Source organism: Pogona vitticeps, chromosome 5 (genome assembly GCF_051106095.1).
Source record: "Pogona vitticeps strain Pit_001003342236 chromosome 5, PviZW2.1, whole genome shotgun sequence".
NCBI lineage: Eukaryota > Metazoa > Chordata > Lepidosauria > Squamata > Agamidae > Pogona > Pogona vitticeps.
The window spans coordinates 13,973,032-13,996,633 of NC_135787.1; the positions used below are offsets into that span (position 1 = coordinate 13,973,032).

Here is a 23,602-nt window from a genome sequence, read left to right on the forward strand (position 1 = left end):
GCAGGAGAGATGGTGGGGAGGGACCAGAGATCCACCTGGGTAGTCTCCCCGCTAGTCTCATGACCGATTGACCGACCAACCACCCTTGTTACCGGGGAGGTGGGTGGGAGGACGGGATCCCCCCCAGCTTGCTCCACCTGGAGAGCAACGAGTGGCTCCAGCAGCAGCAAAGCAGCCCTTCCTCCAACCCTCCTCCTCCTCCCCCCCCCCCACCCTAGCTCTTCTCTCCAGACCTTTGCTTGGTATTGGGGAGCCGTCATATCTTTTATAATGAACTCAGACAAAGTCCATTGGAGGTGGTACACAAGATGTTAGCTAGGCTGCTGGATAAGATTTTGGGAGCTTTCATTTAACACAGAAAACACAGGTTTTCTAATTCTAATTTCTGTCATTTGTAGTAGTCGATGCTGAATAGAGAGGAGAAAAGGCAGGATTTTTTGGGCTTCATTTGGCATCAAGAGAAGGTATGTTATCATAGGTTAATTTGCACAAAGATTATGCAGGTCTGAAGATGCCTGTCAGAGGACAGTCCTATTATTCCACCTGTTTAATTAGCTATATTAGCACTTGTCATTCAGAGGGTGTAGACTCAGTCATGTATTCCTGCCGTGCATGTGGATGCATGCTGTGTCTTGCATTCTTGTACTACGTGAGGTCAGAATCAACAGGTCTTTCCAGTGATGCTTCTTTTACTGTATGTGTTACAGTATCTGTACATGTAGAAAAGGTCTTTTTGTTCCTTGTGAAACTTTTCTAAACTAGATTGCTTACAATTATTCATAGCAAGAATTGAAGGCCTTTGACTCTAAAGTATCTGATCAGTTAGCTGGGCTTTGAATGTTAAAGTGTGGTGGGGAGCAGGGATAAGGACAGGGGGTGAGCAAAATTTGCCTGATTTTCCTTTCTCTTATGTGCAGTATTTTTAATTTTGAAAAAAAAGTTCAAAACCTTTTAAAATTTAAGCTTTGTTCCTAGACCTAAAATTCTGGATGTTGTTAAACCTTTATCCTAGAAAAACAAAATTCTCCCATTTGTACTTGCCAAATTCAGTAGATGTAGCTATGGGACTATATTGTGTATTTGCCTGCTTAGCAGCTGTTAAAAATGAGGAGCCTTGTATTAAAAAGGGCTGACAACTATGTTGAAAACACAAGCGTTCAACCCCTGACTTTTAGGCACGCAAAGTCTTGAGCCTGGATAGACGGACCTGTCGGTTTATGTTTCCTTGTATAGAGTTTTTAAAAACTAAAGGTTTTTCACTTCTAATGAAATGCATGTTGGCAGATTCTTATTAAAACATCACAGAATCTAAATTGTCCCCTGTAGCTACATCAGTGTCACTCTGATCCTTACATGACAAAAAATTAAAAACAGATAAACCAGTGTTCTTACACTGTAAGTCATACTGGAGAATGAATGTACGTCCCCTCGTAACTAACTCACTTTCCCTTTTGCAGCAGGAGTTTCTCAAAGATGATTCTCTCAGCAATCTGACTTCCCAATTAAGCCTATGTTTGCCTTCCAATGACCAGTCACAAAACAAAGGCTGTTAAATTCAAGATTTGGTGCTGAGAAAAGTAGTGTGCTATGACCAATAGATGCCTTTTCACCACTTGAGGGAACAATGTTTTTTGACTCTAAAGCTGACCTATTATCTGGAGACCAGTCAGTATGAATCAGATCCTTCTCTTGAAGAGAGGATACCCCTAAGCTTCATGAAAGAGGGAGATAATAAGGTTTAAAATTTACTTCAAGAAGACCAAGGCAAGTTTGTACAGGATTCAGTAGAGGCCAGTGTAAGAAGTCCAGCAGTTGTGTGTCTTAGTAGTCTTGTAGTGTCTTCGTTTTGGGAACATAGGGTGGTCATAGACAGAAGTGGTGAACTGAATTATTAAAGTACATTCAGTTTCATGTGCCAATGCCAGTGACTCATCCATCACATTTCGAATGACATTGTGGCAGACTTAACCAATCGGCACATAACGCTGGCGTATTTATGCTCTAATTGGATGTTGACTGTTTGCAGGGAGGTGCTGATTCTTATTATTCCAACAAGAAGGAGTGTTTTTATCTGTTCCAGTGCTCATTTGGTGGAACAGGGAGATTTTATGCAAACAGTGGTTATGGAATGTGAGATAACTCTATACAGCCTTTACAACACCATGTTCCAGCTTTGTCTCAAACTAGATAGCAGTGTAAGCTTTGGAACATTTCATAGTTCACTTCTTCTACTGATGCCAGCCTTGGTTTTATTAAATGTATATGTATACTTTTAAAAATGTATATATGGAATTTAGTAATCTAGCATGAAAAATGGCTTGCTTATTTAAGTGGAAGATTACAGTTCAGTGGATCCTCCTGTAACTAAATAAGTTGAAAACCTAGGTAGGCAGTGGGTACCAAACATCACACACACTTAACTAGTGATCCTTCAATTGTGTTGGAATAAAACTGCATAAGTAGGCAAAGGCTGTGCTTCTAATGCAAGAAGGTTCAAGCTGTTAGAACCTAAAAGTGTGATTATATTAAAGCCAGTGAGCCAGCTGTAACAATCAAGACACTTTCAGCAGTTAGGGCATTTCCTCCTTTAATAATGGTATGTCTGTAACATATATTTAGCCCTCAGAGAGTTGCAGAACATGCCCAAGTATCTGTAGAAAGAATTCAGATGATTTTACATTTTGATTCCATTCTTCTACCACGCATGGAAGGAATTGTCGCACCAAATCTGTAAACTTCGTTATGGTGAGAGTGCCTAGCTCAAAATCAGGCCATGTACTTCCATCCTTTATATTTTTCCCTATTACGATGGGCTGTATGTGTGTGTATGTCTGCCAGCTCTGCTTCATCCATTTGATGACATGTGCTGCAGTCCACAAAAGCTAATGCCATCATAAATCTTTGCCTTTGATGTGCTACATGACTTTTTCTTTCTGATGAAATATTCAACCCCTCTGGAAAAAAAATGGAAATGTCTTCAAGGTGCTACAACACACTTGTTCTTTTCCCTTGTTGTTACCCATTCAGCTGTAACTTTTGCAACTGAATAGATACTGGAATGAGCATCTTCTCATTCAAAACAGTGCTCTGTCTACTTGAGAAAGGTTATGTGACTAGAGGCTATCAACAAGAATGGTTACACCTGCATAATATTTTCCTTGGGCTTCTAAGATGCTCAAAACAACTATGGCTTTTCTTGATTTTTTAAAAATAACATTCTTCTGTGGCTCACACCTTTTAAAAACAATAGAAGAAAAACATTATGTCCTGACTTTCCTTTGACTTGTACCTTATTTACCAGTATAATGATGCCGTCCAGCCTTCATAAGAACGTGTTATTCTAAAAGGAAAATAAGCCACATTACTTTGCTTGCTCCTGGCAATCCTTATTTCACTCCCCAATGTTTCTTTGACCAGGCTGCATATTTTTGGCATTAGCTCACCAAGCTGGTAGCTAATTGGTGAAAATGACATGCAACTGACCAGGAGCCATACTCCAAATTCCAGTGGTCTCCTGGAAAGGAGATTAAAATTTTGTTTTGCTGGAAAGACTTCTTTTTGCTTTTTAGGGAGAAAGAAGGGAGAACTTTTCTTCCTTTAAGCAACAGTAAGAGGTGCTCTGGAGGGAAGAAACAAAGGGGACTCCCTTGAGAAACACTGGTGATTTTCTTGTTTTCCTCCACGGTTAGTTCTAAACAGGATCTGCTGATCTCTTTACGGATTCTGTGAGTGTTATGACTCAAAGGGCTTTTGAGTAGGAGGTTCAAAATGGCAAACACAGTTGTTTTTGCTCTGTTGCTTCTGAGGATGCAACTCTTCGGGATATGATAGGAAAAACAGATGATTCTTGGGACATATTATGAAGAAACATCGTATGTATAATTGCATCCGTTGGAATTAATGAGAACAGCTTTGTCCACAGCCTTAAGTAAGATAGGGTAGTATGAGTGTTTGACAAGTATGTGTCTGTCACAAGTTTCTGCCCTAAGACAAGAATCCAGATGATATATGAGGAGAAGCTAAACCAGACAGGCAACAGAGACTCTCGTTATGGTTTAAGAAATATCTCAGAACAATTAGATGATGATATCTAAACATCAAGAGAGGATCCTCTAATTCCAGGAGATCCTTCATTAGTGATGAAGGTGATAGAAGGGGATTAGATATACACCTTAGCCGCCTAGAGTAGTCTTAACCGACCAGATAGGCGGGATATAAAATAAATAAATAAATAAATAAATATGAAGGAGAGAAGAGACAAACAAGAGTTTGAAGCTTTGAGTCAGATAATACTATTAGTTATTAATGGTAAACCAAGGTATAATTTCTTGAACACTGGCTCCTCATTGTGTCCTGAACCCATCCCTACACATAAATAATTGTTTGTTAGGATGCCACAAAGCACTGTTAGAAGCTGTGGTTTGTTGGCTCACTAACATCAGCAAAGCAAACATGAAATAGGCTATAAGTGAGAAAACAGGCTTTGGTTGGTTGGGTCATCTCCAGGATGATTCATTATTAACGTTAGCCATGACATGTAGATGTGACCAGAAAGAGACAGAAGCCCAAGTCCAGCTGGTGGTCCTGACTACAGTAGACACTTTGAATCAGCTGTTGGATGATAATTCAACAGTTGCGTGGATCCCATTGATTCAATGGCTTTGTCATACGTCGGACTACTTGGTGGATGTAGGTCAAACAAATGTGAGAGACAGAGAGGAAGCTGAAGGTTTGCCTTATGAATGCAGAGGCATTGACCCCAGAAAATTTTAGTAAATACATATCCTAAAGGTAAAGGTAAAGGTTCCCCTTGACAATTGTTGTCCAGTCGTGTTCGACTCTAGGGGGCGGTGCTCATCCCCGTTTCCAAGCCATAGAGCCAGCGTTTGTCCGAAAACAATCTTCCGTGGTCACATGGCCAGTGCGACTTAGACACGGAATGCTGTTACCTTCCCACCGAAGTGGTCCCTATTTATCTACTTGCATTTGCATGCTTTCGAACCGCTAGGTTGGCGGGAGCTGGGACAAGCAACGGGCGCTCACTCCGTCGCGTGGATTCAATCTTACGACTGCTGGTCTTCTGACCCTGCAGCACACAAAGGCTTCTGCGGTTTAGCCCACAGCAAGTAAATAAATGTGTGGTGGATAGTGAATGCTTGGGCATGTCATGAGAATGGCTGATGGTCGGATTCCAAAAGATCTCCTGTATGGAGAATTAGTGCAGGGAGAGCAGCCCAGAGGGAGACCACAGCTGCGATATAAAGATATCTGCAAGCAGGATCTGAAGGCCTTAAGAATGGAGCTCAACAGATGGGAAACTTTGACATCTGAGCATTCAGCCTGGAGGCAGGCAGTGCTGCGTGGCCTCTCCCAATTTGAAGAGACCCTTGTCCAGCAGGCCGAGGCAAAGAAACAGTCCCAAAAGCAGCAAAATCAGGGAGCTGGACAGGGGACAGATTGTATTTGTCTTCAGTGTGGAAGGGATTGTCACTCTCGAATTAGCCTCCTCAGCCACACTAGACCTTGTTCCAAGTCCTCCATAGAGAGCACATTACCATAAATAGCAGAAATATATTCTGTATTTCATGTTTTCTCATTATAATCTGTAATAAATATTGCTCATCAGTTAAAACATATATGGATATCTTGCAAATAATTTCTTTGCACCCTCTGACGATATGTCAGTTTAGTTAACTAGGTGATGTTACATTTAAACTGTTTACAGAAGGGGGCTTATTTTCCTTTGAGTTAGTTGCTATATTAATCCTAACAGCAACAAACAGCTTGATATTAGTTTAGTATCTAATTCATTAACAAGTCATTTTATATAATCCAACAGAATTACTCTAGAATCCAATGGCATATTAATGCCTCACATATACTTAACAGACACAGTAACAACATGCCAAAAATATCTTATTTTCAGATAGGACCAAAATACATATGTATCTGTATGTTGTGAATTTCATCTCCAGCATTTATACAACAATGTTTTTTTATATGTATAATAGCTAATTTATTAGTTGTTACATAAATAACCTTTTAATGACCTCTTTCCTGATGCAGTGAGAGCTATACCAGTTTCCTCCGTAATGTTTGAATAGTTTCTCTGTAATCAGTTTTCATGCTTCTCCTGTTGTTGCATGCAATCTTTCCCTCAGGATCTGCAAGGGAAAGGGAAAGGGGAAAAGAGAGAGCTGAGAGTTAGTTTTCATACCCTGCCCTCCCATGTTTTTCCTATTAAAATTCCTTGTCCTTGTTTCTCAAGAGGTTTGACACATGGTTGTGTTTGTCTGCTTGGCTGGCCGATTTCAGTTTGGCAAATTTTAAAAACCTCATGGTACCACTTTTATGTCTCTGTCCCTCAGGGGGGAAAAAAGACAAACTGTCGTCATTCTAGCCTGTTCTTTCTGTGATGGTTTTAATTTAGATCAAAGTTTAGTATTCTTTGACTTTCAAAATGTTATCTCCTCATATTGTTTGCAAGTGCTGGCGTAAGATACCTTTTCTGCTAGACAGAGACAGTGTATAAGATGTGGGTGGCCAACCTGTGGTTTAAGAGCTACCGTGTGGAGTACCATTTCTGGAGGCCCATAGTTTTAGCCATGACATCCGGGTGTACCCAAAATATTTTATTTTTTTGAGGCAAAAGATAAGATTTTAGATTTTAGTACAGTTTGTTTTAATATTGTGAACTATGTTGAAACCTCTTGAGGAGAAAGGTGCTGTATCAATATTTTAAATAAATAAACAATAAATTAATTAAGTAGCATTCCCGTCTGTTTCATGTGCTGCATTCACTGAAATAGGTGGTGAACCTTATTTCAGCACTGACAATGAGATGGGGCCATCTGAGGGACACACACATGACTGAGGGCAGCAGGCTAGCTTAGGGGGGAGTGCAAGACAGACTGTGTGACCCCCTAGGAACAAGCAGGAGCTTGGGGAAAGCAGCTGTGGGCGATGGCAGTTGTCACACTCAGCATCTGCCCCCTAAGGCAGTTGCATCATTTTATCTCACTCTGATGGTAATAATGAAGCCTTGCATAGCACAGTATTAGAACTCTATATTCCTGCTTGTCTCTTCCCTTGTGTATCTGTCTTGTTCCCCTTATGACATAGCCGCCTTGGGCTGAAGCTGCTTGAAGGCAAGGAAGCTTTCCTCTGCATCATGTTGGGACTAGAATGACACTGGCTTAAGCTTCCAGACTTGACTGGTTGGAACTGTGCAAAAAAGTCCCACGGCAGAATCTGAAGTTCTGTAGGGATAGGACTAGAGATGGAGAATTTGATGCTCGTTTATGCTTAAATGTTTATATAGTTATGGTAAGTGTGTTGTTTTGAAATTCACTGGTTTGGTAAATATGTGATGGGTGAGAAAGGAGCATGAAATGTTGGTAAGAAAGATTTTTATTATGTTGGAGAGACATGGAGAATTGAGGGTTGGTTAGGTTTTTGAAGAAGTCTGGGGATAGAGAAATCAGGGAAAAGGTAGTTTTTAAGAAAAAAGCTGGGAGTTTTAGGTGGAGAGAGATGACAGGCAGAGTGAAGAACTGGATGCTGTTATTATAATAAAATTTTGCTGTTTTGATTCAACCTGAGTGGTGTGGAATTCCATACCTGAGGGTTGGCTAAGTGGAGGGTGGTATATATATGTTTGTTTGTTTGTTTGTTTGTTTGTTTGTTTGTTTGTTTGTTTTATATCCCGCCTATCTGGTCGGGCGAGGGCCTTGAGGGAGGAGATAAACAAACACACACGTAGGTGCAAATAAAGGCTGGTGGCTGTGAAAAAGAATGAGAGGACATGTTGAGATTATTAAAGAAAACACTTTTATTCCTGTGGTTATTTAAAGACACCATGATCTGAATAGTCAAGAGACAAGATCGTAGTTGTCCTCAACGCCAGAGGTTCTCCACTCTTGAGACAAAATACAGCAACCTTGTACTGTACAACATAGCTAGCTATGAGCAGTTCCAAGTCTGAGGAAAATAAACAGGACTTCAATAAGCTTGATCTGCTGTCAGTTTTACGCCAGACCTGTAATCTACTCTTCCATGTGCTATTGAAAATATATAAAACATTTAGCATGTTTAATCTTTCAAGTCGAAAAGAGACTTTTTGAAAAAGTTTGTTTTTTCTGTTTTCAACATTTGGCATACCATCGGAAATGGATTTATGGGCTCCCTGCCCAGAACAGCAAAGATGTGTTTTCCTAACAAGCAGTACAACAGTAATTTGAACTTTTGTGTGTACCTCAGCAAAATTATGTGGCTTTAACTCTTAAATCAGTATTCTGTTGGGTAATAGTTTTGCAGAGAGATACACAGAGAGAGAAAGAGAGAAGGAAAGAAAGAATGACACCCCTCCTTCTCATCTGTCACCATCATTTCTTGAAATCTATGGTTGACATTCTATCCAGAACCTCCCTGGTTGGATTTCAAGAGCTGAGTGTTCTGTACAAGCTTCCAGCTTCATGCATTCCAAGTGTCGCAGCTTCATGTCTGTACTAGTGTTAGAGAGAACATATGTCTGTAAATTGGCCCAAAATAGCCTCTTGTTGGGATATCCAGAATAGTGTACTATTCATTGTAAGAATAATGCTGTGAATGCTAATTTCAGAGATGGGGAATGTGTGGTTATGTGGATTTTGTTTGGTCACTCTGGGAACATTAGATGGGTCAATCATCTAATCCAGTTCAGCTATTATAGTGCCCAGGATTCCCAAGACCCAAGAGACTACTTTGTATAAGGCTAAAATGACTTCTACTCATTCTCTACCTAGTGTTTCCTCTACTAGAGATTATGATGGTGCCTGAAGAATTTCCATTTGTTTTGAATCGATCCATTCCTTGTCTTCCTTGCACATAAAATATATGCTTTGCTTACAAAATTAATGACAACAATCCACCAGGAAAAAAACCCTTTCTTTTATGAGGCAAAAGAGACATGATGAGCATCCGCCTCATCAACATTGATCATTTTGGAAATTTCTTCTTCTTGTTCTTCTTCTTGTTCTTCTTCTTGTTCTTCTTGTTCTTCTTCTTCTTCTTCTTCTTCTTCTTCTTCTTCTTCTTCTTCTTCTTCTTCTTCTTCTTCTTCTTCTTCTTCTTCTCCATTAGTTTTGTCATGATTCTGTACAGAGAGATTTATTGTTTCAAGATTTAAGGTTTCTGATGGTGGAAAGTTTTCATTCTTAGAAGGTCAAGAGTAGGCTGAATTGCCTCCGTGTTTGCTTTTCTTTACGGCAATATTGTTCGTAGAATATGAATGGAGGTTCTTGTGAGGAACAAGAATCTCGTTTCCCTCTGCGTACAGTATTCCCACCACTGCATCAAGGGACTGCAGAGTTTTGAGGTAGGAAGTAGTCCTGACAACCAATATTTGGCAAGGACTGTTTTAAAATATTTTATATGAAGGCTATCTAGTGAGCTGCTTTGGTATTGAAACCGGAAAAAAAAGTGGGAGAAAAGAGGTGTTTTAATTTGTAGAGGTCAGCTCTGTTTTTGATATTTTTGCAAATGCACCACAGATAACAGAAAAATTATCACTTCTTCCATTAAAAGTGGCATTGAGCCCTATGATACAAAATGTGGTGAGTGAAATATTGTCTGCAGGAAGACAATATTTCTGGATCCATTTCAATCGGGTTTCAGGCCGGGTTTTGGTACAGAGACTGCCTTGGTCGCCCTGTACGATGACCTTTGCCGGGAGAGAGACAGGGGGAGTGTGACCCTGTTGATACTCCTGGACCTCTCAGCGGCTTTCGACACCATCGACCATGGTGTCCTTCTGGATAGGCTGGCTGGGTTGGGAGTTGGGGGCACTGTTTTACAGTGGTTCCGCTCCTTCCTGGCTGACCGTGTCCAGAGGGTGGTGCTGGGGGACAGTTGCTCTGCCCCATGGCATTTATGTCATGGGGTTCCTCAGGGCTCAATACTGTCCCCCATGCTGTTCAACATCTACATGAAACCGCTGGGAGAGGTCATCAGGAGGTTTGGGCTGAGGAGTCAGCAATATGCTGACGATACTCAGCTCTACCTCTCGTTTTCCACCAATCCAGGTGAGGCAGTTTCTGTGCTGAACTCGTGTCTGGACCTGATAATGGACTGGATGAGGGTTAATAAATTGAAACTCAATCCAGACAAGACGGAAGTGCTGTTAGTGGGTGCTTCGCCGGACAGGCTGGAGGGCCATTTCCCTGCCCTGAATGGGGTTGCACTCCCCCTAAGGGACAGGGTCCGCAGCTTGGGGGTGCTCCTGGACCCCAGTCTAACACTGGAAGCCCAGGTGGACTCGGTGGCCAGGGGCGCCTTCCTTCAGCTGCGGAAATTATACCAGCTACGGCCCTACCTGGACGAGCGGAGTCTCATGACAGTCACACATGCACTGGTAACATCCCGCATAGATTACTGCAATGCGCTTTACGTGGGGCTGCCTTTGAAGACGGTCCGGCGATTGCAGCTGGTCCAGAATCGAGCTGCGCGGCTGGTGAGTGGTGCAGCTGCCACGGAACATATCAAGCCGATTCTGTATAAGTTACATTGGCTACCAGTTGCTGCCCGGGCCCAATTCAAAGTGCTTGTTTTGACATATAAAGCCCTAAACGGCTTGGGCCCTGGATACCTGAAGGACCGCCTCCTTCCATATGAACCTACCCGGCAGTTAAGATCTAGCCAGGGGGCCCTTTTGAAAGAGCCGTCCCTTAAGGAGGTAAGAGGGACGGCTTGTAGATAAAGGGCCTTTTCGGCAGCTGCCCCCAGACTATGGAATGCCCTCCCGACTGAGATTCGTCTGGCGCCGACGCTGATGACATTTCGGCGCCAGGTCAAAACCTTCCTGTTCCAGAAGGCTTTTAACTGAAATAATATTAGCTGTGGGTCTGATGGCAATTTTAATTGTATTTTAATTATTTTATCTTTTGCTGTATTGAATTTTAATTATTGTAAGCCGCCCAGAGACCTCTGGGTAGTTTGGGCGGCATATAAATTGAATAAATAAATAAATAAATAAATAAATAAATAAACAATAGAAACATACGTACAATATGTATATTATTTATGGATAAGGGACATAGTGATATCTTTTGAATCAGATACATTCTTTACAAATATATTATAGAGGGTAGGACTACACAGATGCTGAAAGTTCTCCCTGCTTATCAGGCCCTTTGGTCAAAGGGTTATTCCTTCTGCTCATGGTTTTAAAAACTAAAACTAGTATCTTTGCTGAAATGAGGTTTATGATGTGCACATGTATTGTTTTAAAAGAGAACTATGCCCCCATCAGTTTATGGAGGAATTAATCTCCAGTATTTAGGTGGAGTTATTGTGAGCACTGGGAGAAGTTTGAGGGGACATGTGTCCTTTGGATTGTATGTCCAAGACCATATAATTCTTATCCTGTATTAAAGACAAAAGTCTGAATATTTGCACATAGCATCTTCTGATTGGGAGCTCTAAGCCAGAGGAATTGTCCTTTTTGAAGTTTACTTGGCTTGTAGGCCTAAAGCAGTTGTTTAAATTGTTTCCTGGTTCAGATGATGCAGAAAATTGGTTTAAAGAACCAGGAGGTCCTTTTTTTGCAGCTAGATACGTGAGAAGTGCAGAGAGGAAGACGTGATGAATGAAGCACCAATAAACTGTAGCTTGGTTGTTGTGGGTTTTCGGGCACTTTGGCCATGTTCTGAAGGTTGTTCTTCCTGATGTTTTGCCAGTCTCTGTGGCTGGCATCTTCAGAGGACTGGAGTAGGAACATGGACAGAGCATGGACATGCATGAAGATGCCAGCCACAGAGACTGGTGATACGTCAGGACGAACAACATTCAGAACCCGAAAAGAACAACCTTCAGAACCCAAAGCGCCTGAAAAACCCACAACAACCATCAGATCCCCTGCATGAAAGCCTTCGAGAATACATTAAACTGTTGTTTGTTGGATTGTCTGCATGTGTCTGAACTATACATGGCATCCATGCAATTGTTTCAAAGGAGAGCTGCCACAACTTGCATAATTGGAGGAACAGTTTTGGTGAAAAATATAATCCCTTTCCTGTTACTTTAGGGGAAGTACTTTAATTTTTCCCAGTTCCTTGTTTTTGTTCATTTAATTTACTCAGTTGATTGACAGCTAAAAGAAGAATTAATATATCTTACTTACCATGTAAGTATTCTCTATTTTTAAATGTTTCTGCTATAAACTCTCCTTTGTGCTCCTTTCATTCAGCTTTTCTGTGTCAAATGAATGAATGAAAGACTTTTCTGCTATATTAATTGTCCTTTATTTTTCCCCCACTTTCCAATACAGCGGATCCGACTGCTTTGGGCTTCATCATTTCCCCATGGTCTCTTTTGCTGCTTCCATCTGGCAGCATATCATTTACAGATGACACTGTGTCTAACCAAGACCTGCGAGCTTTCACAGCACCAGAGGTTCTCCAGAATCAATCACTGTCATCTCTTTCAGATGTTGAAAAGGTACAGCAATCTCTCTTCTGCTGTGTTCTCTTGAGTTGAATCTCGGACAAAGAAGAAGGATAGCAATGAAGAGTAAAGAATTTGAGACCCGAGGCACATCTTAGAATTGCATTATGAGTTGTTCTCTTTTTTTGCACAAAATACAAGCAGATAATCTTTTGAAAAATCTGCAGAAACATAAAGAATTTTTTAAAAGTTCTTGTAATCTTGCCCAGCAGAGAGAAAACTTGGATTTTTTTTTTCATTCTTACCGGTGAGAGTGAAATAATAAGGATTTACATCCCTAACCCACATTGATTTGTCTCCTATTTTTTAATCTCTTAATTTTTTGTCAGTTGGAGTAAAAATGATTAGGCAATACTAGAAATATCCAAAAGATGAGCTTTCTGTAAATGACAAGAGCCTCCCAAATAAGATAATGGCAGAGATTATTATTTTAATTTCAGAGCCGACATATTTCTTAATACTTTGCAGGCACGTACACTCTGTGTTTGCAGTTACTAATGGTTTTTATTATTATCTTTTGCTTCTGACATAGTTCATCAAGAGAGCTTTTAAGCAAGAATCTATTTTATTTTCAGATCTTGTTCTTGAAATCTGAGCATGTCCCACAAAAGCACTGGAAACCAAAACAAATTGCTATTTATATTCGCCCCCGAAACAGAATGACAGGGTTGCATGAGCCAAAGGGTTATGACTTCATTCCTAAAGCAAAGAAATGATGTACTCAGTGATACTTTTCTGGCAGACTGCTGGATAGACAAAAGAATGCCTTGTTGGTCATTCGGTAAATTTGAGCCTTTTTAAAAAATGAAGCCACTGTATTAACCCATGTGTTGCCAGAAATGTTCCATTTTTCATTCATTTGATGAACAGGGTTTTGTTTTTTTTAAAATCAGCTCATTTCTTGCAAAGAAAAGGCAGAAATATTTTAGTCAAAACATGAGAGAAGCATGTGGTCAGTCATGTAAGCTCAAATTGAATGGCTTTACATGCATTGCCAAGTCATAAAGATATTTCTATAAGCAATCAATTCTGCTGCAGCTCTTTCACATAGTCTAGTATTTAGCCTGGGGTAGCCACTAAGTCATTTTAGGATTTTTCCTGCAAGGCAGGGGTGAGCCATAAGGCTTCATTTTGTACCCTCTTGTTCCTCTGTCCTGTCATAAATACAGTTATATCTGGAGCATTTGATATACCATTCACTTAACTGGTGTATCTTGTTTTGTTGCAGATCCATGTTTATTCTCTTGGAATGACCCTTTATTGGGGAGCTGATTATGATGTTCCACAAAGCCAAGTAAGTGTGCCATCAAGCTACTTCTGTCTTATGGCAACCCTATGAATTAATGACCTCCATAAGGTCCTGTCATTAGCAGCTCTGCTCTGGTCTTGCAAATTAAAAGTCATGGCATCCTTTATTGAACTAATTTATCTCATGTTATGTTTTCCCCTTTTCTACTCCCTTTCTCTTTTCCTAGCATTACTATCCTTTCCAGTGAGTCTTGCAAGATGATATGTTACTAGGCCATATTACAGTTTTTATGGGATGTGATAGCCAGCCAGTTTTCATTTTCTGGAGCTTCCCTGCTGCAGATTGGTATGAAGAATTGCAAGATTGCTGGAGGGATATAGGAAGCATAATTTAGTGGTGCTTAACTTTTTATCTGCCACCACAACTCATGACTGCAGATGAGAGAAACTGGTGCCAAATGGGTGTGGTTTAGGGAGGAATAGCATGGCTGTGTGGCAGCAAACGGCTAGAGATTTTTGGTGTGCGCTTTTTTTATGTTGCTGCTGAACAGATGGAATAAAAAATGTGAAGAAGTGCATAAAAGATGAGGACTGTGTGACAGGGCTTGTCGTCAAAAGATAGCGATCTACTGTGAACTCTGACAGTGAAATCCAAAGGCTGAAATCCAAATGACTATGAAAGCTAGGATGTAATATCAGTCAACAGAGGGTGTATGCGCTGGGGAGTCTGTGTATCTTTCCAACAGAAGATACAAGGTGATCAACTAGTAATACAGGAAAAAGATCAAGTTGTTCTCAGCTGTATGGGTGTTACCACATAATTGCAAGACTTGCTCCAGCGGTCCAGTAGGTTTGTTTCCTTAGTTGTTGAGCTCATGATAAGTTTTTAGAAGGAGCCTGGGATTCTCATACCTATTAAGTCCCATGCAACATCTCTCAGATGATTTATGAGAGAGGCACAATCTGCATCAATACATCACTTGTATTCATTTAAATTTCAGTCACTAGTTTCCTGTTGGTGATTTACACAGTCATAAGTGAAAGCATGTGTGATGGTTGATTGCCATTAATTAACAAGGTGCTGGTCACTTTACTGGTTGTACACCCAGGAACACAACCAGCGCCTGATTAATTAGCAACAATTCACCACTGTGGCTTACAGGAGTTCACTTGACATACTTGGTTCATTTATACAATGAGTGAGAAGGATATTGGAAATTTTTTAGATCAAAAGCTGAATATGAGCCAACAGTACGATGTGGCTGCAAAAAAGGCAAATGTGATTTTAGGTTGCGTTAACAGAAGCATAGTCTCCAAATCCCAGGAGATACTATTCCCCTCGATCCAGGACTGGTTAGGCCTCATCTAGAGTACTGCATCCAATTCTGGACACTGCACTTCAAGAAGGATGCTAACAAACGGGCAAGTTCAGAGGAGGGTGAGAAGGATGATCAGGGATCAAGGTAGCCATACAGAGGAGGGGCAGGATCTGTTCTTGATCATTCCAGAGTGCAGGACACGCAACAATGGGCTCAAGTTACAGGAGGCCAGATTTCAGCTGAATATCAGGTAAAAATTGTTAACTATTATAGTAGTACGACAATTTAGCCAATTACCTGAAGAGATGGTGAGCGCTCCAACACTGGAGGCATTCAAAAGAAAATTGGACAACTATCTGTGAGATCTGCTTTGATTTGGATTCCAGCCTTGAGCAGGGTGTTGGACTCAGTAGCCTTATAGCCCCCTTCCAACTCCATTATTCTATGATTCTATGATTTGTTGATCACCAGTAGGATTTTGACCATTGTATACTTAGTGTCCAATTTCTCCAGAAGAAATCTGATTTTTTTTTTCATATGTTTATAATGATTCTGGTTCCCCTGCCAAATGTTTAGAATTGTTGAATGATTATTTTTAAGGTTTTATTTATAATCTGGCCATAAACAGTTGCACTCATAAATAGGCTGTATCTATAATTTCTTATTTTTGACTTTGTTTTTGTAATATTCTGCTACATTCTTGCAACTTGGCACAGGTCTGACTTCACATGCCCACTCATCCCTGGTTATCTGTGAATCAGGTGATGACATTGATATGTGAAAAACTAAGGGGCCAGCTATTTATTATAGGTGACTTGGTGTAGTGTAGTGCAGTGGTCCCCAACCTTGGGCCTCCAGATGTTCTTGGACTACAACTCCCAGAATCCTTCACCACCACCTCTGCTGGCCAGGACTTCTGGGAGTTGAAGTCCAAGAACATCTGGAGGCCCAAGGTTGGGGACCACTGGTATAGTGGATAGATTGATGGACTAAGGCTCTGGAGAACGGGGCTTGTATCCTCCACTTGGCCATGGAAACTCACTGGGATAGTGGAATTGGTGAAACCCTTCCTTAAGTGTCTCACTTGCCTTGAAAGCACTATTAGAGTTGCTATAAGTTGGTTCCAACATGACAGCAGAACACATATACACAATTCTAGAAAAAGTATTTCCTTCTGATTGTGTGGGATTGTCATAGCAGGAGCTTTTTCTCAGCTCCCATAATTTGTCATTCGGTTTTGTTTTGTACAGGAACGTAAGCACACTCTTCTTCTATAAGTCTGCTTTCTCAGAAAAGAGAAGCTGCTGAAGTCACATCTCTTGAACTCTAATGTGATTTTAACTTCTGATGCCTAGTTGTCTGTGAAGTGTACCTTAGCCCCAATCACTAATTAATTGCCCTAAACAGAGCTTCTGTAGTGTTTGATACCAGCTCACCAGGTGTCAATTCAAACCCAGCATTTTTTCAGTGGAAAAACATTCACACATTTATCTGAAAGCAAATACAGTGGTGCCCCGCACAGCGAGGTTAATCCGTTCCGGATTAACCTTCGCCGTGGGAAACATCGCACTACGGAACAGAAAAAGGCATTGGAACACATTAAACAGCGTTTAATGCGTTCCAATGCCATAAAATACTTACCGTTGTGCAATGTTTCCCAGGGGCCGGCAGCCATTTTCGCACCCTCCCCTCGCACAACGAGGGCGCCAAAATGGCTGCCATCAGCTGTCCGGCGGGTCCAAAATGGCCGCCGGAACAGCCGAAAGGGCCCGGGGTGCAGCGTTTTCGCGCCCCTGGTAAGCAAGGGGAGCGCGCGAAAACGCTGCCGGAAGCCCCGAAATGGTTGCGTGCAGCCATTTCGGGGCTTCCGCAGCATTTTCGCGTGCTCCCCTTGCTTACCAAAGGCACGAAAACGCTGCACCCCGGCCCCTTTCGGCTGTTCCGGCGGCCATTTTGAAGCCGCGGAACAGCTGATCGGCGGGTCGCAAGGCGAAGGTCGGTAAGCGAGCAGCTTACCGACCTTCGTTCTGCGATTTCCCGCCTATACGGGCACCGTTTTGCGATCGCATTTGTGATCGCTAAAACGGCCTCGTAGAGCGAATTCATCGCTCTACGAGGCGCCCGTTGTGCGAGGCACCACTGTAATTTAAAAGCCATTCATGTTAGAACCAATTCAGAAGTTGCTCTTAGAGGCAGATTAGCAAGCTGTAGTTTTGGGGAACCAGCCATAGTTCTGAGATAGATCACATGATTTGCCTGTTGTCCCTGGCATCTCCACTTAAAAGGTTGAGATAGTGAATGATGAAAAGCAGATTTATCTGAGTCCCTTGAGTAGCATTGTAATCAGGGTGGTAGATGATATTGTAGTCCCTGCTACTCAAAAACTCCTAGGGCTTCACTTTCTGAACCTTGGTTCCACTACATCACTGGTTCTTAACCTTGGGTTACTCAGGAGTTTTGGACTGCAACTCCCAGAAGCCTTCACCACCAATTGTGCTGGCTGGGGTTTCTGGGAGTTGCAGTTCAAAAACATCCGAGTAACAAAGGTTAAGAACCACTGCACTACATCACCACCATTAAGAGTTGCTGCTCATCATTCTGAAAGCAATCCTGGACCAAACATCTGGGGATCTAGAGAGAGGGAGAGGGAGAAGCATTATCTAATTTTTCCTGCACTTTTCTTTTTAATATTAGCCCATCAGGCTTGGTGATCATTTAAACAGCATACTGCTTGGAATGTGCGAAGATGTCATTTATGCCCGTGTGTCTGTACGGACGGTTCTGGATGCCTGCAGTGCTCACATTCGGAATAGCAGCTGTTCACCGTCTTTCTCCTACGTGAAACAGTTGGTGAAACTCGTTCTGGGGAGCTTGTCTGGGGTAAGTAATTTACAACCGAGTTGAGCAATTGCTGAAAGTTGGCAAAACAACCCACTTACTTGGCACACCTCTTTGAAGACTGTGTTCTAAAAATGAGAAGTTCACATGGAGATTTCTCAACATTTTCCCCACCTAGGTGAAAATCTTGTGGGCAAAAGAATTTGGTCTTGTGCTACATTTGCAAAAGAATTATTAATTTGGAGTATATACACACCACACCTGCCTTAAAACAGAGCAGTTCTCCTGTTGGGTCTGAATGGAGGTGACCTTGAATGTCTGGCCTGAATGAGATCCAGATCCCTTTGAAGGGCATTGTCTTCCCTCTACAAAACCTTGCCCCTTTCTTTTAGGAAAAGAAATCCCTGCTATCGCCACTCAATTAATGGGGATGATGGTGATTCTTTTTCCATGCTCTCAGCTTGTACTTCTGGAGGCTCTTGGAAAAGCTGGCTAAGAGCCCTTTGCTCACCCTTTCCTTCTGTTTGTGGGGGAAATGATGGAAGAACAAAGCCTAATTCCTAATTCCTGGCTTAAGTATCAGATGGGAAAACTACCTGGCACTTTGTTGGCATCGTGATAATAGGAAGTGAGCTTTTGGTAGTGGGATCTGGCCCCTTTCACCCCATGTTAGTCCACCAATTGTTGGATTCATCAGGGTTGCAAGTATAAATTCCTACTCTTTACCAATAATTTATGCAATTCTCTGCTGCTGAGTATGATGAGGGTCTCAAGTCCCTGCTTTCTGCCAGCAACTTTAAAACCTTAGATGGCACTTAACAAAGAACTTGTCCAATACATGGATAAGTTTATCAGTGGGTATGAATCCCAAGCTTTTTGTTCTATATGTTCAGAGTCAATGTACTGCTGAATGTCGGGGAAGTCTATTTCCTTCAGGCCCTGTTTGAAAACAGAATATTGGACAATATCAGCTATTGTTCTGATCCAGGAGGAGAGCTCATACATTCTCCACCTAGTTCTATGCCTCAGTCTGCCCAATGCAGGCTCTTCCTGTATATCTTCAATCTTATTAGGCGTCAACATAGTTGAAAATGTCAACTCTTGTCTAAGGGCTTGTGATTTTTATTTGTTTGTGTATGATCAGGGATGCAAGCCCATGCAGGTCTGTTTTGGAGTAAGGTTCTCAGCAAAGGTGACAAGCCTGCGTTGAGCAGGGGTTAGATGAGATGATCTCGAAGGCCTGTTCTCGCTTTGTGCTTCTGTACCTATAGGACTGCACTATAGATCAGTGGTTCTCAATCCTGGCTTTCTAGGTGGTGCTGGACTTCAGTTACAAGGAGCCTCAGCCAACTTGGCTTCCGATAAGGATTTGAGGACAATATCTAGGCACTCATGGTTTGGGAACTACTGCCGTAGATCATGTTGATTAGGGAGGAACTGCTTTTATGAAAACAAAGAATGCCTGTATTGCACAAGGTATCTTCTCCCCCTTCTTCCAAATAGCTTGCCTCTCCCTTCAGTTTAGTATTCTGGTTTATTTGGTTATTGCAACAATTAGGAAACATTAGTCACTGAGCAGCCGAATACATAGAGGTCTCGACTTGTTTACCTCTATCCTGTAAAGAACTGTGGAAACTTAATCTGGGAGTGGAAATTCATTAGAGGAGCAGGAGGCTTAGCATGAAGGGGCTTCGGTAGAAAATAGAAATTTATAAAATTGCTAGACAAGCAGTAAAGTTTCTCATCCGTGATTCTCAAAATTGCTTTGAAGAACCTGGGCGGGTCTTGGTTTGAGCAGGTCGTATTAAACATCTGGTGAGTAGAGCAGGTTGTGGTCATTTAGGGAACATGGGCATATTCTCTCCAAACTGGCATCAGCTGTTACTTCTCCAAGCATCTGTTTGCTTTCAGAAGCTAAAACAAGGGGATGAGGAAGCAGCCTGAAGACGAGGGGATGGACAGTCCTCCTACCTCTGCCCCCTAGTATGAAGTTTATTATTTCCATTATGGAAATGGGCTGCCAATGGATAAGCAATTTGGAAAAAAGGTTGGGAACCCGTGATATATTGTAAATAGTTCAGCTCAAATTTGTAACAGTGGCCTTAAGGAGGATCTTTTCCATTCGATTGAGAAGGCAGCTGCTGGTATCTCTTGTCTTTCTGCATCCATATGCAGTTGAGTTTCAGCTGTGAACAGAGTAGACCATGTCTAGATGGGCGGCATATAAATGCAATAAATAAATAAAATAAATAAATAAACAAAGTCTCAGTTATCCGGATCAAGTGCCATAACCTCATGGTTGTAAATGTCTTGGCATGTTTGGGATTTCGATCTTCCTAACAACTCAGTGATGCTGAACTTCATTGGCCCACATCCTTGTTTGCTGTATTTTGTTCCAACACATCTCTTCAAACGATCCATTGGATCTCATAGACCCTAACATATAAGGCTGGTTGTAAATTTATACTGGCAAACCTTACTGAAAAGAAACAAGAGTGAGATGTTGGCCTGCAGCATCTTGTTTTGAAATTACACTGGAGACATGCTAACTGTGATATGATCAAATAATTGCCCTTCTTTCTGGCCTGCTTGGTTAAAATAAGGAATGACTGTCTTTCCAGGCATAGTCAAGCCCATATGTTGCAGAAAGACACCTGTACAAAATTGGAGTTTTAGAAGAGGTAGCCATGTTAATTTATGTTAGCACGACAGGCAAAAACAAAACAATTTTTTAAAAAAAGATAGAAATATTGTAGCACCTTAAATTCTAACTGCTATTTTAATGTGAGCTATTGTAGACAAGCCCATGTCTTCAGACATGAGAGTGAGATTCATGTCTGAAAAATAAAGAAGACAAAAACATGATGCAACATTTTTTTTAAAAAAATTGTTTTGTTTTTGCCTGACCTGTACAAAGATGTCTATTGCGCAGTGTGTTGACAAAGCTCTGAGTCATCCATGATGCAGCTTCCGCAGCATTTAGTCCTCGCTTTGGCTTCTGAAAGGCATGTCTCAGCTTCTGTTGATCAAATAATGAGAAGTCATAAAAACTTCGTGTGTTCTCCTTTGATCAAGAACTTTCTCTGCTTGGCCTTCAAAGTAAATTATACCTTGGCATTTCAGTGTTTTTAGGAACATAGGCCTTAATTGGACCATTGTTTATTTACTTATTTGGTTCGTATTCTGCCTTCTTCCCAAAGCTGAGAACCAGGAAAGCTGATAAAAAGATTTTAAAAACCAGATGCCAGTAAAAAAGCAATACATTATAGAACACGACAGTTAAAAATAGAGTTGCGCACATTTGTGTTTTTGGACTACAATTCCTAAAAAATTCCCCCAACAGCACAGCCAACATCCAAGTTGGCTAGAGAATTCTGGTTAGAAAACAATTCTAAAAATCACTACAACCCCTTTGAAAATCCCTTTTTCAGCATTCACTCCACGTTGCCCCTGCTCCACCCAACTTAACACCTGCTAGACTGTCTGTCCAGAAGTATCTATATATGTTAAAGACTGAGCTTGCATCCTATAGCCTAGAAAGCATGTGTTCCCCCACTGAGCCATCACATTCAGCCTTTGTCGTTCTCCACGTCTGCTCAGGAATGGGAGGTTTCCTCTAATGGTTGACCAGGCTAGCAGTGTTGAGGGACATAGCAATATGTCTGAAAAGCACATATACTGTCTGTCCATGTACTCAAGTACTTTTTTGCTCTGTCTTTGCCACTAAGGGACAGTCCTTTCTGGGAGAAGACTCAGTTGGCACCATTATGCAATAAGATTAATACGTTTAAAATTTCTTGGGCAGTAAGATGACTCTTCAGTTTATGAGTTAAAGCAGGGCTGGGCAAACTTGGCAAGTCTGGGACCAAGCGTTTTGCCCTGGGATCTGCTGAAGATCCAAGAACTTAGAGTAAAATTGTAAGTGACCAGGAGTCTTCATCTAGTTTTGTAATACTTGCCCTGGGGAAGCAGGGAGAACAAGGTGCAGGAAGGACTACAACTCATTTTAATCACAACTCCTGGAGGCTTTTGGAAGTGATTGTTCTCTTTTTTCCCCAGCCTATTTTCATTCTAGCAGGAGGATTTGGAAAGGTGCACAAAAATTCGCAGGAAAGCTCCTGAGTACCACATACAATTAATCTATGGTTGCAGCCATTCTCAACCAGGGACCCTGGAACATTTGAAGGGGGGCTACAAACTGGAAACAGTTCTTTACACACCACCTTATAGAGTTTGTTATGAGACTTATATAGTCCTGATTTGGCCTACATTTCTTTCATATTGTATTCATGGCCGTGGCCAAAACAAAAAACAAAAAAACAAAGTTGAGAATTGCTGATTTAGTGGATCACAAATGAAACTCCAGCTTTGAGTTTATGACTTGACCCAGGAATTTCACTGCTTTCAGAGTATTCTAGTTAGTCATATATCCTTTGATGGGAAATGAGAAATTTCACTGTCTTTGATGTATGAACTAGCTCTTTCAAAACACATTGTGTGTCTTAAATTAATATGAAAGTGTTACAGTAGTTGAAATAAAAGAAAATGCGATGATCATATTTGAATGCAACAAAATTGAATGTCAGTGATTCAAGTGAAGGTTAGAAGTGTTTAAAAACATTTGCTTTGTTATTAATCGATTTTTTTCAGTAAGAATTAGAATTTAACAGACCAAGGGTGGATTAGATTGATAGGAAGACTGGCTCCCCACCCCCACCCCCCGGTATTGGGAGGAAATGAAATTTGGGGGATGTTATCATGGTTTCTGAAGAATCTCAGAACTGTTTGAGCATTTAGAGACCTTGGGAAATGTCCTACATGCCTGTTATACTTAGAGCAAAGTAGATGATATGCTTAGCCTGCTTTTGGAAGCTATGCTCTCTAAGTAGTGAAAGGTGCTTGTCTGGCCTAATGCGGTCTTTTCTTACCTCTGTATCTTGCATTCCAGCTTGCTTAGTTTTGTGATTGGTCATTGAAAGGTAAAGAAGGGCTTAATTGTCAAAGCACTTATCTCTGTGGAAACTGATCTGTGTGAAGAAGTACAAGCTAGCTAAAGGAATATTCATTTCACCTAATCTCTTAAGTCCTGAAAACATCTGGAGAGCCAGCGTTTTCCTGTCTCTGCTCTAACGATTGAAAAGTATGGAGCATTTGAGATAGTTACGTGATCTTGTAGCATTCTAGACCACTGATGAACAGCAGCAGCAGCAACCTTTGAGCTGCAGCGCTGGAAGGGACCCTATGGATCATTGTGTCCCTCTCAAGGAAGCGGGGAACTGAACTCCCAACCTCTGGCTCTGCAGTGAGCTATCCAGCTGTTCATTTTAAAATTTCTCTGTTCAAAATGTTACCCCGCCTTATTTCAGAGACCCTGTTTCACTGACTGGTTCTGAGTATTCAGTTGAAGCTGGGGGTTCTCAGATACTCTTCCAGGTCATGCCCCAGTGTGGATGCCCAGCTGTGTCCCATGCTTGGATCTTTCTTTTTCCAGCACTGATGTGGAGGTTGTCATCATGTGATTCCATTTTCCCTCTGACATGTACAAACACTTTAAAATAGCCTCTTACTGAGTGAAATTTCTCTTTGTTGCTGCTTTTAAGGTGTTTGAGGGGATCTCAATAGAACTTACAGGATTCCGAGAGCGCTTTTTGAAGCAGCAGTCATTTAATACGGTCATCTGGTAGTGCCCTTCCTACAGAGAGCATCATTTGTTCAGA

General features: G+C 41.4%; 1 protein-coding gene across 6 annotated transcripts in view; it reads left to right on the forward strand.

The window, feature by feature from the left end:
* PTPN13 (protein tyrosine phosphatase non-receptor type 13) overlaps positions 1-23,602 on the forward strand; it is a 149,483-nt gene that overhangs the window by 43,496 nt on the left and 82,385 nt on the right. For all 6 annotated transcript variants that reach the window (XM_020805378.3, XM_020805377.3, XM_020805375.3 and 3 more), the window contains exons 3-5: positions 12,305-12,474; positions 13,709-13,774; positions 17,742-17,927. In XM_020805378.3, the coding sequence (XP_020661037.3) occupies positions 12,305-12,474; positions 13,709-13,774; positions 17,742-17,927 (422 nt within the window). The remainder of the gene's footprint in view (positions 1-12,304; positions 12,475-13,708; positions 13,775-17,741; positions 17,928-23,602) is intronic.